Genomic DNA, 16,828 nt, shown 5'->3' with positions numbered 1-16,828 from the left:
AATGAATTGGAGCCTCAAATCTCCCACCACTACCCCCAATCATTTAATTGACTGGTTGTCTGGCATTCTGTAAATAGCTCATATAGTTGCCATAACCACTTTTTCCACATTTGTCATATTTTTCTGACTCCTAACTGAAGTCAGGCATAAATGAGGTCTTTTATAACTCCTTATTTAGTTCCAATATATTAACTTCCACATTTCTTCATTATATGTGTGAAAGTATCCCCCAAAATGAGGAGGGGTCCTCTTTGAGTTTTGACCTATTGAAAATAAATATGTTGACCTTCCCAGAGTTTGTCCTAATTAAGGTCAACTGTTACCAGAGTTTGGGCCTTAAGAGAGAGCAAAACAGAATTAGATCAGCAAGCACATTTATTGACATTTCTCTTAGTTGGGGATTGTGAAGCATGCATTAGGGAAGGGGTGGGGGTGGGGTTAGCTCCAGAGACAGATGCTTTTGTTTTGCCCATCAGAAGATGGGGTTTGAAATGTCACCTCTGACTTGTCCAATCAAAGAAGCATTTGGTTCCAGGATAGGAGGGAACTCAGGACTTCTGACATTCCAGTGTCTTATCAGCTTTCCTAAATACCTTCCAGGGACAGCTAGATGGAACACCAGCCCTGGTGTCACAGGACCTTAGTTCAAGTGTGGCCTGAGACACTTGATACTTATTAGCTGTGTGACCTTGGGCAAGTCGCTCATTGCCTCAAAAAAGAAAAAAGAAAGAATTTAAAAGAAATGAAGATAGTTCTCCTTGGGATTAAGAAGGCAAGCTTTTGTTCTTTTTACAATTGAGGGAGCTTACTCTTAAGCATCCTTTACAATTGCTAAATTGACGTGATAATCAGGAAGTTTTAGTACCTATGTGAAAGACTTTCACCCATCAACTTAAAAACCCAGAAAATAATTTATAATTGACACATGAAATATAGCAAAAAAAAGTTAAAGAATTTCAAATATTTTTCATTAAAAACTAATTCTATTCTCTTAATTGACCTAAGTTAATTTTTCATTTGAAATTCTTTCTTGTCATTCTACCACTTTGACATGGTAAAACCATTGTAGAATTGTAGTTAGAACTTGGATTCAGATCCTATCTGTTACTTAACCTATCTGACCTGCTCTAGGCCTCTGTTTTCTAAGTTATGAAATAAAAGATTGGACTACAGTAAAGATCCCTTCTAGCTCACTCTTCTCCCTCCACTGTCCCTCTCATTCCCATGTTTAATCAGTTGTGAAATCTTTTATTTTTCCTTTTTTTTAAACTTTGTTTGTTTTCACTTAGCAAAAAACTGCCTTGCCACTCTCCCAGTCTAACATTTGCCCTCCTGAAGTTATTTTAAAAAGCTTGTTACTAACATATATAGTCAATCAAAACAAATTTCCATATTGACCATGACCAAAAGAATATTGATCTCATTCTATTCTCTTAATTCTTTCTCTATTGGAGATAGGTAGCATGTCATTAATGCTTTGGCATTCTGATTGGTCATTATGCTGATGATTTCTAATGTTTTCAAAGTGTTTTGCCTTTGTGAATTTTTTTGTATAACTTGTTTTTTGATCAGTTCATAATAAGTCTCCCCGGTCTTCAAAATCATCTTCTTAATCATTTCTTAAAATATAGTCGCATTCCATCACATTTATTTATCTTGTTTTATCAATTTATCAATTTTATCAATAAATTGGGGACAATTTATGCCACCTCCTCAGATTATCATTCTTTGCTGCCTGAAAACGAGCTATAGATATTTTGTTATTATTAGAGTTTGGTTTTGCTTAGAATTAATCCCTCCCTTTGGGCAGCTAGGTGGTACAATGAATAGGGCATTTGGCCAGGAGCCAGAAAGACTCATTTGACTTCATACACTTAATAACTTTGTAACCCTGGGCAAGTTGCTTCATTCTGTTTGCCTCAGTTTCCTTTTTGGTAAAATGAGCTGAGAAATGCCAAACCGCTTCAGGATCTTTGCCAAGAAAACCTCCAAATGGGGTCACAGAAAGTTGAACGCAGTTGAAATGACAATATTTCCTTCTTTAACCTACTCTCCTCTCCTTTATCTCCTTATTCCCTATAGAGGGGAATACAGTTCTATATCCAGCTATATGTGTGGGTATCTGTATTCATCTTTCTGATGCAGGGAAGATGTTGGAACTGGAAACATTTTGTGAAAGAAAAAATATTATTTGTTCCTATCTGAGTAATTCTGTTGTTCAAGTGACACCATTCCAGGATGGGGTGGCCTTGGACTGTTCACCTTTCCTCCAGCTTTCCCCTTCCCTAGCTTCCCATTTCCAGCTACCTGACCTTGGCCATTGATGAGTGAAGCTTAGCCTGGTGTGACAGGAAATGACATACTGAATTTAATAGTCATGGATCTTGGGACAGGAAGGACCAATATGTAGCTTGCCTATTTGAGAATACTTGAGCCAGGTGCTAGAGTACTCCCCAGGTGCCACCCTTTATCCAACCTACTACAGAAATGCATTTAAGAAGAAGCACTGTCCCATCACATCTTCTTGACCCCACCTCCACCTTTCATTACAATGAATACTTGTAGGAAAAATTTATCACAGAGCTAGAACCATTCAGGATATATTTAGAAAGAGGGAGTTCCTTTGAAACCAAAGAGCCCTATTTCTCTTGTGCCTGCCTTCTTTTTGAACCATTGAATCTGATATGGTCATCTTCCCAAATGTGGCTTCCTTACTTGTTCCTGAGCTTTTACTCCAATGAAGACTAAAGGAATTAGGACCTGCTGGCTGATGGGGACTGCATGACCTGGACTCCACAGCTAGCAAATTTCATTAATACAAAGTCAATTTATTCTCCTGTCTACCTCTGTTGAGCTCTGTTTGCCGACTTCTTGCCATTACTAAATTTTTCTAGATTAAATTTTAATTATATGCTTATCCAAGTTATGTTTTGACACCGGTCACATAGTGTTATTGATGTGTAGATAAGTTCTAATGAATTCTAAGACTTAAAGTGTTTTTCATTTGTTTGGGTTTTGGTAGGGGGCTTTTGCACTAAAAGTTTTATACAGCACATTGATTAAATGCCTAGGTTTTTAATTTATGGAGAGGTAAAGTTGTGTTTTAAATTTACAGGGCAACTTAAAGAAATGAACTTGCCTACACGTGCTGTATACAGATTTAATTATGATCTCCACATTGTCCTTAGAATAATTGGTTGTGTAGTTCTTCATATCCTATGCTCAGTAGTGCCCACATTCTTCAATCTAGAATTCCCCATAAATCCCAAATGTCCAAGGACTGAAAGAGGTGCATTAGATTCTAATTCTGGGGTTCCCGAGATTTTTTTCTAGATATTTTAGAGCAGTGGTATTAAAATTCAAGTAGAAAAAGATACCTGTAGGTGACATACCTCAAATTAACATCTATATTGCATTATATTTTTAATTGTTAAACATTTCCCAATTGCATTTTAATATGGTTGGGCCATCTCTATTCCAGAGCATGTATCCTTGAAGTAAAGTATATTGTGGTAAATTGACTGTTGGTCTTAGAAGTAAGGAAACCTGAGTGCAAATTCTGCCTCAGACTCATATTGCCAGTGGCACTTTGAGCAACTCACTTAGCCTCTTTTATAACCTTTATTTTCTCATCTATAAAATGGGAATAATAAATTTACCTCATAAGATTGTTGTAGGAATCAGATGAGATAAATGCAAGTTATCTCATATCTCATTATCTCAATATGATTAGCATTTCTAAATGCTGGTAATTATTGCCTAATATTTGTCTCTAAGCCCTCAATAATTTGACCAGAGTTTCCTCTCTGAGTCAGAGCCACTGTTCTTGAGAAAAGACCCCTAGTCTGTTCCAAGAGCCCCAGAAATGGATATATTAGATTCCAAAACTCAACAGGATGCTGGTGAGGCAAACCATAATCAATGAACCTGCCTTAGCTATATTTGTTGTGACTGTCCAGATTTACAGTTTAAGACTTCACTGGGGACATGTCCCCCTGAAGTGGGGACATCATTATACCTATAATTAACATTATTTTTTATTATGGTAGTATAAAACTAAAGGGACAAACTCTTTCTAGATTAGGTAAGACAGCCCTTATCTCTTAACCACAGTGATGACTGATGGATTTATTGCCAAGTAAAACTTAGTCAGGTTTCCCTCAAAATCCTAAAACAGTGTTTGGGGACCGGTGGATGTTTGTTTATAGTGTGCAGGTGTGTTTACTTATAGTAAACAGGCACGTACTCCTTGCATCGTCAGTTAAGACTGGTGCTAGGGAATATTTTGATTTAGCATCTCTTTCTCTGTAATGTAAACTCTGTTGATGTCACTTTCTGCTTATGTACATGTGGAAGTAACACTCCTAACTAGTGGACTCTGCTTTACAAAATGAATAGATCTAACGTGACCTCAGTCTGTTGTACAAGCTTCCTGTGGCTAAGGAAATGGCTGTATATTTCAATGATTAACTGTAGGTTTAATCAGTTATGGACCTGAAGTTTGGTCAACATTTATATTAGTCAAAACGGGCAGTGCAGACAAGCTGCTTCTTAGGATCATGTTATTTGGATGCTGGGGAAAGGTAATCAGTTAAACTTTAGATAAGTTAGTTTTTGTAGATGATTCAATTACTCCCTGACTCCCCAGCTAGAACTGAGACCTACAGGGAACATGCATGGGAGTTGTCCCTGTGTGTAATTTAATCAAAATTTGTTAATAAGTTTCTGGTGTTGAGCCAATTAAGGTAGTTAGTTTTGGTTGGCTGTTCCAGTGATAAATAATGCAATCTAGGTTGAAATCTGGTGATATAGATTAATTAACATAGATTCTTGAAGCGCAGCTAGTGGTGAAGTGGATGGAACACAGGGCCTGAAGTCCAAAACACCTGATTTCAAATCCAGACTCAGACACTTCCTAGTTGTTTGACCCTGGGCAAGTCATTCTTTCAGTTTCCTCAATTGTAAAATGGAGATAATGGCATCTCACAGAATTTTGTTATAATGATCAAATGAAATAAGATTTGTAAGGTGCTTAGCATAGTAGGGACTTGTTAATAAATGCTTATTCCATTCCCTAATAGATTTTCACCTCCCTCCCCATTTTAAATTGATTGAGTTTCTGCTCAGACATGGTTTGCTTTAAAATTTGTTTAACTTTATATAGGGAGTTTTTTTATTTTAATATAGGCAGTTTGATTTTTCATGTGGTGGTATACCAAAGTATGGTCCTCTTTATAGTTTTGTTTTGATTTATGTTGAAATAATTTCTCAGAATTTTGATTAAAAATAATGGAATTCAATGAAAATAGGTACTATGCTGTCTAAACACAATTGCAATAATTATTCTTATAATTTTGGGGGATAGGCTTACTTATGGGAATAGGGAACTTACTACATTAAGATTTTAGCAACCCATTTGTCTAAGTCTGTTATCATAGCCTTGTGAACAAGAGGAAGAGATGTGGATTTTGTTGGTTAGATTTAATAATTGGTTAAATTATTTTAACCAAAAAAAAGTATCATTAATGTATGACAGCCTGGAGAGATATCTTTAGTAGCAGATGTAGAACTGCCCCTTAGGCCCTAAATTATTTCATTGATGTCTTGGAAGGCAACAAAGAATGCTCATCAAACCTGGGTGACTCAAAACTTTAAAGGATGACTCAAAACTTTAAAGGATGACTCGTTTGTAGTGGGTGATTTTTCTGGATCCCCAAAGACATGAGACTGTAAATGGCCTTGCCACAATTTAAGGTGACAAAAATTTAATAGGGATAAGTGTCAAGGATTCTGCATAGGTTTTAAAAACCAACTCCCTACACATAACATGTGGGATGCATCAGTGTGTGTGAAAAAGAGTAAGGTTGAGATTCTCAATTTGGGGTACTCATCTCCTTGTGAGTAGCTTGAGAAACTTGGCGAGAAGTATATTTGGTAAATAATTTATCTTATTGGAATACTCCAAAAGTAATGTTAGTGAAAGAAATTTATGAATTACAATGAGAACAGTGAGGAGATAAGTGGTTTTCAGGGAAGGTTCTAGTATATTTGAAAAGTGTAAAAGAATTAATGGCATAATTCCTACTTACCAAAGCCAAATGAATGGTGTTTGGATAGGAAACCCTTTTCATGATGAGCTAAAAAAAAATAGTCAATAATCCAGGGAAAGATGAGATAATTGATCTCGGCATTAAACAGAAATTTTGAATTGATTTAATTAAGAAAGTTTAAAGAGTTTTTGGTGTATCCTTGGAGAATCTTCTCTCATTCTTACTAAGTGTGCTCACAAAACTTTGATTTTATTTATAACATTTACCCCTGAATTAAGATTCCCCAGTCCCATTCTCAGTCCATTTCAAAATAAGAGGCAAATTGGAGGCTGAACATGATATTCAGTTATCTTTTCAAAAGCTATTAAAAGAATGCTTGTTTGACAACAAATAGAAATGTGTCTCTCGCTAATTTATTTGACTATTCTGGTGAACATTTAACAATTTTATAATACTAAATATATTTACTAATAATACTAAGTGTACTACAATATATAATATACTATACAATATAATATGTAACATTTTCCACATTACATGTAATACTATAATATATAACAATATACTTTCATATAACATTAAGTTTAAGTATACTAAATAAATTATACTAAAAATATTTCATGAATGGATTTTTCTTCATGAGAAATTAATCTATGTGCCAGTACATTGGAAACTAGAAATATTTATTCTCCATCTTTGAAAAGAGAATAGAGGAAGATTTGTTGAAAATGAGGACAAATACCAAAAAAGGAACCCCTAACTTAGGGTCTTTGGTTGACTCCAAATTCACTGTAAGTCAGATATATGTCTTGTGATCTAGAAAACACTTACATAGTCTTAGGCGGCATAAGTAAGAGTAGAACAAGGGAGATAATAGCAAAATTTATGCTGAAATTCTTGGTTTTAGGTAGCATATTTTACATATGAGGAGGGACACTTAGACACACATAGGACAGTGTGCTCCATGGAAGGGCAAGCAGAATGGTGGAGGAGCTTAAAATTTTGTCTCACAATGAATGCTTGAAGGAACTGAATGTCTTTTTTTAGAAGGCGGCAGATTGTCTGGGCATATGGAGGTAGGAAATGGGACAAGATGCTTTCAATTTGAAGAGTTTCCTACATGGAACAGTAATTAGATTATTCTGCTTAACTCCTTTGAATTGAATCAAAGCTAAGGGGCAGAAGCTCTTGATAGACAAATGACAGTTCATTATAAGAAAAGTCTTCCAAATAATTGGGTTGATATCTGAAGATGCAATGGATTGCCCTTTAAGGGGGTGAGTTGTCCATCAAGGAAGGTATTCAACAGAAACTGAATGATTACTTTGTCAAGAATTTTGTGAGCACCATTCTTAAATTTAGTGAAAAACTAGAAGATTCTTTACAACTTTATTAACCAACTAAGCTTCATTGATTGCTCATTAACATAAATTTACTGATGTTTCCATATCTTTAAAACCTTGACTTGTATATATTTCTTTCTTCTTATAGCCTGGATTTGTGGTATCATTTCTATCACAGTTATTAGCCTACTATCACTGCTAGGTGTGATCTTGGTCCCTATAATTAACCAAGGATGCTTCAAATTCCTCCTCACGTTCCTGGTTGCACTGGCTGTGGGAACAATGAGTGGAGATGCACTTCTTCATCTGCTTCCACATGTAAGAATGATAATTAAGAAAACTCTTTAAAATTTTTTAAATTAAGTATGATAAATTGTCAAAACTCTTAAAAATTTGATTACTGTATTTTGCTTACTGGGTTACTACCTAGTTAATACTGAAACAGTTTAAAAAAAGCAATATTTTTAAAGCGCTTTATGAATCTTATTAATAAAAGATTAGCCAGATTAAATATTTCTTACTTTCAAAATCAGAGTAACCCAATGAATAATTTTTTAAGTGGGAAATTGGGAGATTTGAGGTCTTACCCATAATTTATAGAGTTATACATTTAGAGAAGAAAATCCTTTAGAGACCAAATAATCCAATTCTTTATTTTACAAATGAAAAGATTGAGGCCAAGAAATTTAATGACTTTCCCAAAGTTAACACAGTCATTAGTAGAACTGGGGTTTAAGTCCAAGTCTATGAGTCAAATTACAACATTCTTTGATTTGTAGCAGTGTTTTTACTTCCTTAGCAACTATCTTAATGATATCTTCAGTTTTTTTAAACTGTTATAAACAAAATGCATATATAATTAAACTGTCCCCCATTTTAAAGCCATTGATTTGCTCTTTACTGTGTTGATAAAGAAATAACTTAGCATTCTCAATGTTTTGTAACGTTATCATGCATATGGGAATGTAATTTTTATGTTGCTTCTTTCAAAATTATTTAGTCTTATTCATTTGTATAAAGTTAATCTTTCATTTTGATGAGCACATTTTCTTTTTTTAGTTAAAAGAACCAAGAGGTAGCTTATTAATTTCAGATTTGTACGATCTATATATATCTTAAAGTAGAAAGTTTTTAGAATTCATTTAGATAAATTTTATCCCTTTTGAGTTCAAGGGCCCCAAAACCCTATTTTTACTAGAGAATTATCACACTTAAACATATAAGTAAATATTGATTTGTTTGAGAAGAAAGAGAACAGTAACAACTGGGGGTGGTGGTGGGGTAGGAAAAAGCTTCGTGTAGATGATGACATTTGAATTGATCTTTGAAGGAAACAAGGGATTCTAAAAGGAAGAGATGAGAAGAAATGAACTTTCCCAGTCCCTGTGCCCCATTGGCCTGGTGTAACTTAAGAGCCTAGGATATAAGCAGATACTTCTGAGTATTGTGATAATACATTTTTCATAGCTCAGAAGGAATGTCTACACTCCTTTGGTTTTAATGTTTCTAAATATGTTGGGCACATCCTTTACAATACAGACAGGACTCATTCTAGGCCATCAGTTATTACTTTTGAAGTTGTTTACTATGATCCTTTTAATCTTCATGCCCATGTTTTTGTTTAAATAGTTTCGAGGACTTGAAACATTGTGGCCTCCTCATATGATAGGATGGGCACAAGTCATTGGAAATAGAAATTCCTTACTTGAGCACCAGAGATGAATTATTAGTGAATTATTAGTGAAAATTTAATCATTCCAAGTTAATAGCAGTTGATGTTCACTCATAAAAATGCACAATATTTAAATTGATGAGTGATCTTAATTTGCCTGTGAAGAAAATATCTAGTGCATATATTCCCTATATCATGTTGATCTCGTTTGCAATTTTTGGCATATTTAACTTTTAGAATAAAAATAGATTTATCTGATTGCCTGTTTTATATTATCCAAGTATAAGAAACTGTTGTCTTTTAACCTGTGTTAACCAGTACAGAACCAATGATTGTGTTCTTAATATCTACTCTTGTCTCATTGCTGACCTATACTTAATGCTTTCTTGGATACTTAAAACAAATTGAAGAGACTGTATTTACCCAAATGAAATAGTAGATATGAACAAAACTCTGGAAAAGTTCCGAACACCAAACCAATATCCTTTAGGAATTCCACTCTATATTGAAAGACAAAACCTGGAAGTTGAAAACATGTCTGTTTAATTGGGATAATGTGTTTTACTTTTAAAATATATCATCCTTATAAATAGTCACAAGGGGGCCATGACCACAGTCATCAACATGAACATGAACATGGACATGGACATGGACATGGGCACAGGCATCCTCATGAACATGAAACAAAAAATCCAGAGTTTTTGGAAGAATATGATGCAGTTTTGAAAGGACTTGTAGCTCTGGGAGGCATTTATCTGCTATTCATCATTGAACACTGTATAAGGATGTTTAAGCATTATAAACAACAAAGGGTATGTATCCATTTTCTTATTTTTACTTCTATGTGTAAAATTAAAGGCATATTAAAATTATAGTATGGTGTAATAAAAAATCCAAAGCAATGAGAATAAGAAAACCTTTTTTTGGTTTAGTTTTTTTCATTGTTATTATTTTTATAGCTCTTTAATCCCTTTCTTGGTTTAATGCCTTTATAAATCAATCTTGTTTACACCAGGAACTCATTATTAAGTAAAATTAGTGAAATACTCTTCAGTTCATTTCAGTTCAAAATCCATATATTCCATGATATCTAATTGGTTTAAATGGGATTAGAAAACTTACAGGCAAGTTTATAACTATTTATGAAAATAGAAAAATGTACAGTAGACTGAATTCAAGCAGAGGAAAACCAAACACATGTCTCTATATTACTGCTTAGAATTAGCTCTTTCCCAATTTCCACTAAATTCTATTAAAATATTCATTTTCATTCCATAAAATGTTAGTAAATACTTAAATGTTATCCATGAAAGGAAAAACATTGTTCGTGATTGATTTTTCATCCATCTTCCATATCAGATAGTTTTTTAAATAAAAAATAAACTGAATTTTAATAAAGATTAAGTATTTTTGCCAGGAATCTTTTTTTCACACTCTGCTTTGAACCTTCTTTCCCTAAAAGGAAGATCTGGGTTCAAAGTATACCTCTTGACAAATCTCAACTTTGTGTGGGGTAGACACCTCTCAGTATTCCAGGCACTCTCTGAAACTTTGATAGCACAATCCTTAGATTTAGTTCTTACAGTGTTACTCTCCAATATCTCCTACTTCCCTGTGGGGTCAAAATATCATCTCTTCTGTTTGGTTTTTAAAACCTATGTACCTTTTTTTTTGCCTTATTATTCCCTTTCCCACCCTAAGGTCTAGTCAAACTGTCCATTTTACTAATCACTCATCTGACATCATCTCTGTGCCCTTGCAGTAATCGTCCCCTATGAATGAAATCCAGAAGTATCATCCTTTACATGAGACTTCATTCCCCACCATTGCTGTCACCAAAAACTAAACTGATAGTACCTTTATTATTTCATATTTATTTTATATTCTGCAAGTGTTTATATATGCACATGTTGTCATCTATGATAGAATGTAAGTTCCTTGAGAGCAAAAGCTATTTCATTTTTCTGTATTTTCCCAGTTTTTACCATAGTATCTGGTACCTACCTTAGAAAGTTATAAACCAGATAAAATGTACTTTGCAAAACTTGAAGTGCTATATAAATGTCATCTATGCTTGAGAGAAGAACTCTCCTTACCAGGACTTCCCTCAGTGGATGAAGACATAGTCCCAGGCCCCTCTGTCTCCCAATTTCTCCTGAATGTGGACATCTGTAACAACTCTTCCCAAACTTCTCTAAAATTGCCTGAATAAGAATTTTAATTTTAATCAGTAAGAAATAATAATTTTATTGTCAGACGGGTCAGACACCAAGAACTGGTGAGTATTAAGTTCTTTTTAACTTTTTCAAAAAGGTGCCGTCATCCACCTTAATACTCAGTCTTGAAACATGGAATAATGTTTTGTCATTTTGCAATCTAATTACTAAGTTCTCCAACTTCACCTTTATATTGTCTTTGTAATCTATGACTTTTTTTTTAATTGCCTAGATTAGTTTGCAGTAGTCTCTCCCCTGTTGCAATCTGTCATTATACATTGGTGGAGTATCCTTTGGTTCTATCTCCCCTTTCCTCAAACCTTAAGTAGCTAAACTTTTTAAACCTAAAATCATTACTTTTCTAAACAAATTCCAGTCTCCTTTGTTTTAGCATTCAAGTCCTTCCTGGATTGTGCTTCCCCAAGTATTTTGCCATCCTTTTCTCCCATATCTACTCTTGAAGATCCCTTTCTTTCAGCCAAATTGCACTGGCTTTATTGTTATTTCTTTTATGAAACCTTCCCAGCTTCTCTCACTCCAAAAAGCAAGGACAATATTTCATTCTCCCTTTTGCCAGTATGTCTAATATAATGATGTATATATAATAAGAATTCATAAATTCAAAAATAAACTTTTGTTAATTAAATTATTTTATTGCTTTAGAAAGTCAGGATCAATGGGTGGAACTTTCATTTCAGGGAGGTGAATTTTGATTCAATATGAAAAAAAATTTTTCTCACAACCAGAGCTTTCTGATAGCATCAGAGTTTTAAGTTTTATTTATGAACTCTTTTTTGGAGTTTTACTTTTCAACATACTTTCCATTATTGGATGTGGTTAAAATGTAATTTTAATCTGATTTTTATTTCAGGGAAAACAGAAGTGGTTTATGAAGCAGAAAGCTGAAGAGTCAGCTATAGGAAGGAAACTTTCTGATCATAAATTAAATAATACCCCAGATGCTGACTGGCTTCAGCTCAAACCTCTTGCAGGTAGTTCAAAACTTATAAAAAAATGCTAAATGTAAAAATCTGAATGTTGCGCTTCTTCCAGAATATTATGTTATATCATGGTAAGCAAAATTTTGCCTGAGATTCGAGCTTGGGGATGGTCTTATCTGTAATTTTTTTCTATAAAAGTCCATCTCTTTCAATGTGTAATGTCAAATTCTTGTATACTTCTCAAACCAACTTTTTTTAAATATAATTATAATTTTAAATTTTAACTAAGGATATCTTTATTTGCATTTATTTTTAAAGTATTTATAATCTGTTCTTCCCAATGTATTCCCTATCTTTTTTTTTTTTCAGATTTTTGCAAGGCAAATGGAGTTAAGTGGCTTGCCCAAGGCCACACAGCTAGGTAATTACTAAGTGTCTGAGACTGGATTTGAACCCAGGTACTCCTGACTCCAGGGCCGGTGCTTTATCCACTCTGCCACCTAGCCGCCCCTTCCCTATCTTCCATTGTACAAATAAAAAGAAATAAAAAAATTTCATTAGAAATATGTGTAGTAGGGGCAGTTAGGTGGCAGAGGAGTACCTGAGTTCAAATCTAGCCTCAGACACTTAATAATTACTTAGCTGTGTGACCTTGGGCAAGCTACTTAACCCCATTGCCTTGCAAAAAAAAATGTGTAGTCTAGGAAAGCATTTCCATATTACTAATGCCCCAAAATGTCTCTTTGGCAGTGAGTAGCATGTATCATATTCCATCCTCTGTCTAGGTCAACTATTTCAAAGTTGTTTTTCTCTATAATATTATTATTGTATAAATTATTCTCTTAGCATTGCTTATTTCACTAAGCATTAGTTATTAGAGGTCTTCCAGTAGTGCAAAAATATTCCATTACTTTAATGGACCCTAATTTGTTTAGCTATCAATAAAATACCCTTTTATTTCTGAGTTTTAGCTATTATGAAAGCAGTTGCTAAGAATGTTCTTATATATTTAAAAATTTTAAAAAAACAGTTATTGGTATATTTTGTTTTGACAGAAATTATTTCTCAACAAATAAGTTCTGCCACAAAATGCAATGCCTAAAAATAGTTTTATTGCGGGTTAATAAAAAGGTCTGTACTTAAATTTTGACAATATAATGCTCATGATCATTATATTGGATCAGATTGTCGTTTCTCAGAGTTAGCTTAATTTACTTTAATGATAGATTTTTTTAATCTTCCCTCATCTTATACCAGTTCCTAAAGATCTTCTATGATTATCAGAATTCTTCATATACCATTCCTTCTAAAGAACAATAATTCTATTACATTTGTAGATTATGCGTTTGTTTAGCCATTCCTCAGACTTTGGGAATGTAGTTTTGTTTTTAGCTGTTAGTTAACAAAGATGACTTTTGGATAGACAGTTATGTTTCCCTCTTGACTTTTCCACAACCGACATTTTTTTGGTCTCCTTCTATAATCTGTGTTTTAAGATATCATTCAGTCACCTCCCCCCCCAATTTCTTTCTTATTTAACTCCTCAATCATTCCATCAGCATTTTTTTTTATTCTAAGAGTCTGATATCACCAATTGAAAGATCCAGTGAGATGTGTGGACCAGACCTTAAAAAGCAAAATATTGTTCTATTGGAGTAAATTTGAATGAACATAAAATCTTTGGGGGTGAAAAGATAGTATTTTTAAAATACTAGGATATTTTTATCTTAGTTAATATAATATCTAAGTAAACTTGAACAATTTCATATTCATGGAATTGTTTATAGCTGTATGTATTTTGCCTCCAAATGTAGGAACTGATGATTCAGTTGTGTCTGAAGATCGACTTAATGAAACTGAATTAACAGATTTGGAAGCCCAGCAAGAATCCCCTCCTAAGAACTACCTTTGTATAGAAGAGGACAAAATTATGGACCATTCTCACAGTGATGGTGTCCATGCTGTTCGCGAGCATGATCTTCATTGTGCAGCACTTAATAACCATGAAGAAAGCAAAACTGTGCTGAGGAAGCACAATCATCAGTGGCACCACAAACATTCCCATCATTCACATGGGCCCTGCCATTCTGGATCAGATCTGAAGGAGACTGGAATAGCTAACATAGCTTGGATGGTAATCATGGGGGATGGCATCCACAACTTCAGTGATGGCTTAGCAATAGGTAAGTCAGTATAGGCTTAAGGATTTTTTATTTTTAATTTGTACTTGATAATTTATTCAATTAAGTTCTTAGGTAGTGATTGAAAATAAAAGGTAGCATGGCATAGCAATGGAGATAGAATTTTAGGATTAGAATCAGAAGGACCTGTGTTCCAATACTACCCATGACATTCTCTGGTCACAAAAATTTTGTGACCTTGGGCATGCTGCAACCTTTCCAAGCATACAGGTTGATTAGAGGAATCTCATGCTAATGAAATATTTGATCCTTCATCTGTAAGCATAGGTATTATTTTTATGAGGTGTGAATTTTTAAAATTTTCATAAAAAGCCCTTGTTCCTATTTTATCTGCCATTTAAAATATGAGTTAAATGCTAAGATTGAGTGTTACACCAGTCTTAGAGTAGAATGTTGGTGATGTGACCATTCCAGTGCTGCCCTGAGCCAGAAGTCTCTTGCAGTAGATTACATGGTATTTTGTAAAATTTCTTGCTGGCTTATCCCTTGTGTGGATGTTATGTATTGGATTGTCCTCATAATTCACTGTGTGTCCACAGAATGCAGCTTCTAAGACGTGCAGCCAGTAGCTGAAATGCTGGGCATTCGTTTTGGATCCAGAGAATGAGCACCATCCATCTAGTCTTGCTTAACAACAGAACAATAAAGTATCTTTTTTCCCTCCCTCCCCCTTTTTTTTAAACAGGAGCTGCTTTTAGTGCTGGATTGACTGGAGGCATTAGTACCTCTATTGCAGTTTTTTGCCACGAACTTCCCCATGAATTAGGTAACTTAGTTTCTTTAAAACATTTGTTTTTTAATTCACATCATAGTTATACTTGAAAACAAGAAAGATCATATGTGAAATATACAGATTACTTGCTATCTTAGGACAGGAGAAAGGAGAAAACTGTTGGAAACTATCTTTACATATAATTAGAAAAATTAATAAAGAAATAAAAAATGAATTAGATGCATAATTAAACAGAGATTAGAATAGAGTAGAAACAGAACTGACTCTCACAAGGAGTCCATGTGCTTCCTTCCAGTCAGACAATTAATCACTTGCCATCTTAATCCCTCAGTTTCTTCACAGCCCCAGACTGGGGCTCCACAGGGTCACAGGCATGCTCAGCCTGGACCCTCGTGAACCAGATTCTCCCCATGGAGAGGGAAGCAATGTGCTCTGTCCATAAAGGGTGGGAACAGAAAGGCCAAGGAACTGCTGCTGTGAACATCACTGTTCGGTTCTGTTCTCTTAGGCCGTTGTTTTGTGGGGAGACGACTCAAGTTAGTAGAAGGAGTGCTGGACCTGCAGCCAGGAGCCCTGAGTCCAGCTCTGAACACTTCAGAACTGGGCCAGTGGTCACTTAATTTCTGTCTTCAGGGTCAAATGGAGATTATGATTATTGTGAGGGGTCAAGTGAGATTGTATTGGTGAAGTGCTCAGCACAGGGCCTGGTACTTGTCCTTCCCTCCTCTTCTCCTCACCCCCCCCCCCCCCCCAAGAAGATTCCTTGAAAATTGCAAAAAAAAAGGCACACTCAACATTCCTAGATAGAAATTCAGTTAAAAATATTGACAGTTTACTCTGCATAATGGATGTCTGTAATCTTTCTTATATATCTGTGTCTTATGATCTACCACCTGTAATCAAAATGGAACTTCATGGCAGTTTAATCAAATCAAACTCATTGCATCTTTATAAGTGATTTAACTTGAACTGAAATACTAAATAAGGTGAAGCATATACATTATTTCATTCAGTTAAGTTTAAAATTGCCTCTATTTGGCTTCAATTGCAGGTGATTTTGCAGTCCTCCTTAAAGCCGGTATGACAGTAAAGCAAGCTATTGTGTACAACCTTCTTTCTGCCATGATGGCTTACATAGGTATGCTGATTGGTACAGCTGTGGGTCAGTATGCCAATAACATCACCCTCTGGATCTTTGCCATCACTGCAGGCATGTTTCTCTACGTAGCTTTGGTGGATATGGTAAGACTTCATTTTTAAGTTATTACCTATAAGATAAAGCATTTTTCTCACATGGAGCATAATCAGCTATTTACAGGAAGCAAAATTAGGAAGACTCTTAGAGCCCTGCTACAAAAAACATTTTAGCACTTTCTTACCATATGTAAGTTTGGCTCTTGGAAAAAAGGAAACTTTTATTATGCTGTGAATAACTTAACAAGCTTCTTGGTAACTGTATCTGTGATTTCACTCTTTACATGGTAATATGAAGTGGTGACAAAGTAAACTCAAGACAACTGATCCTAGAACCAGCAAAATCTTCATTAACAATGACTGTGAGGGGTGGCTAGGTGGCGTAGTGGATAAAGCACCGGCCCTGGAGTCAGGAGTACCTGGGTTCAAATCCAGTCTCAGACACTTAATAATTACCTAGCTGTGTGGCCTTGGACAA

At 34.7% G+C, this 16,828-nt stretch overlaps 1 protein-coding gene across 15 annotated transcripts in view; it reads left to right on the top strand.

Moving 5' to 3' along the window:
- Positions 1–16,828, top strand: part of SLC39A10 (solute carrier family 39 member 10) — a 136,256-nt gene that overhangs the window by 114,337 nt on the left and 5,091 nt on the right. For all 15 annotated transcript variants that reach the window (XM_074215460.1, XM_074215454.1, XM_074215458.1 and 12 more), the window contains 6 exons: positions 7,542–7,711; positions 9,659–9,877; positions 12,153–12,273; positions 14,037–14,405; positions 15,109–15,189; positions 16,208–16,398. In XM_074215460.1, the coding sequence (XP_074071561.1) occupies positions 7,542–7,711; positions 9,659–9,877; positions 12,153–12,273; positions 14,037–14,405; positions 15,109–15,189; positions 16,208–16,398 (1,151 nt within the window). The remainder of the gene's footprint in view (positions 1–7,541; positions 7,712–9,658; positions 9,878–12,152; positions 12,274–14,036; positions 14,406–15,108; positions 15,190–16,207; positions 16,399–16,828) is intronic.

Source organism: Macrotis lagotis, chromosome 1 (assembly GCF_037893015.1).
Source record: "Macrotis lagotis isolate mMagLag1 chromosome 1, bilby.v1.9.chrom.fasta, whole genome shotgun sequence".
Classification (NCBI taxonomy): domain Eukaryota; kingdom Metazoa; phylum Chordata; class Mammalia; order Peramelemorphia; family Peramelidae; genus Macrotis; species Macrotis lagotis.
Note: the sequence above shows the minus strand (reverse complement) of the source record. Positions and strands in the feature narration are given on the sequence as shown.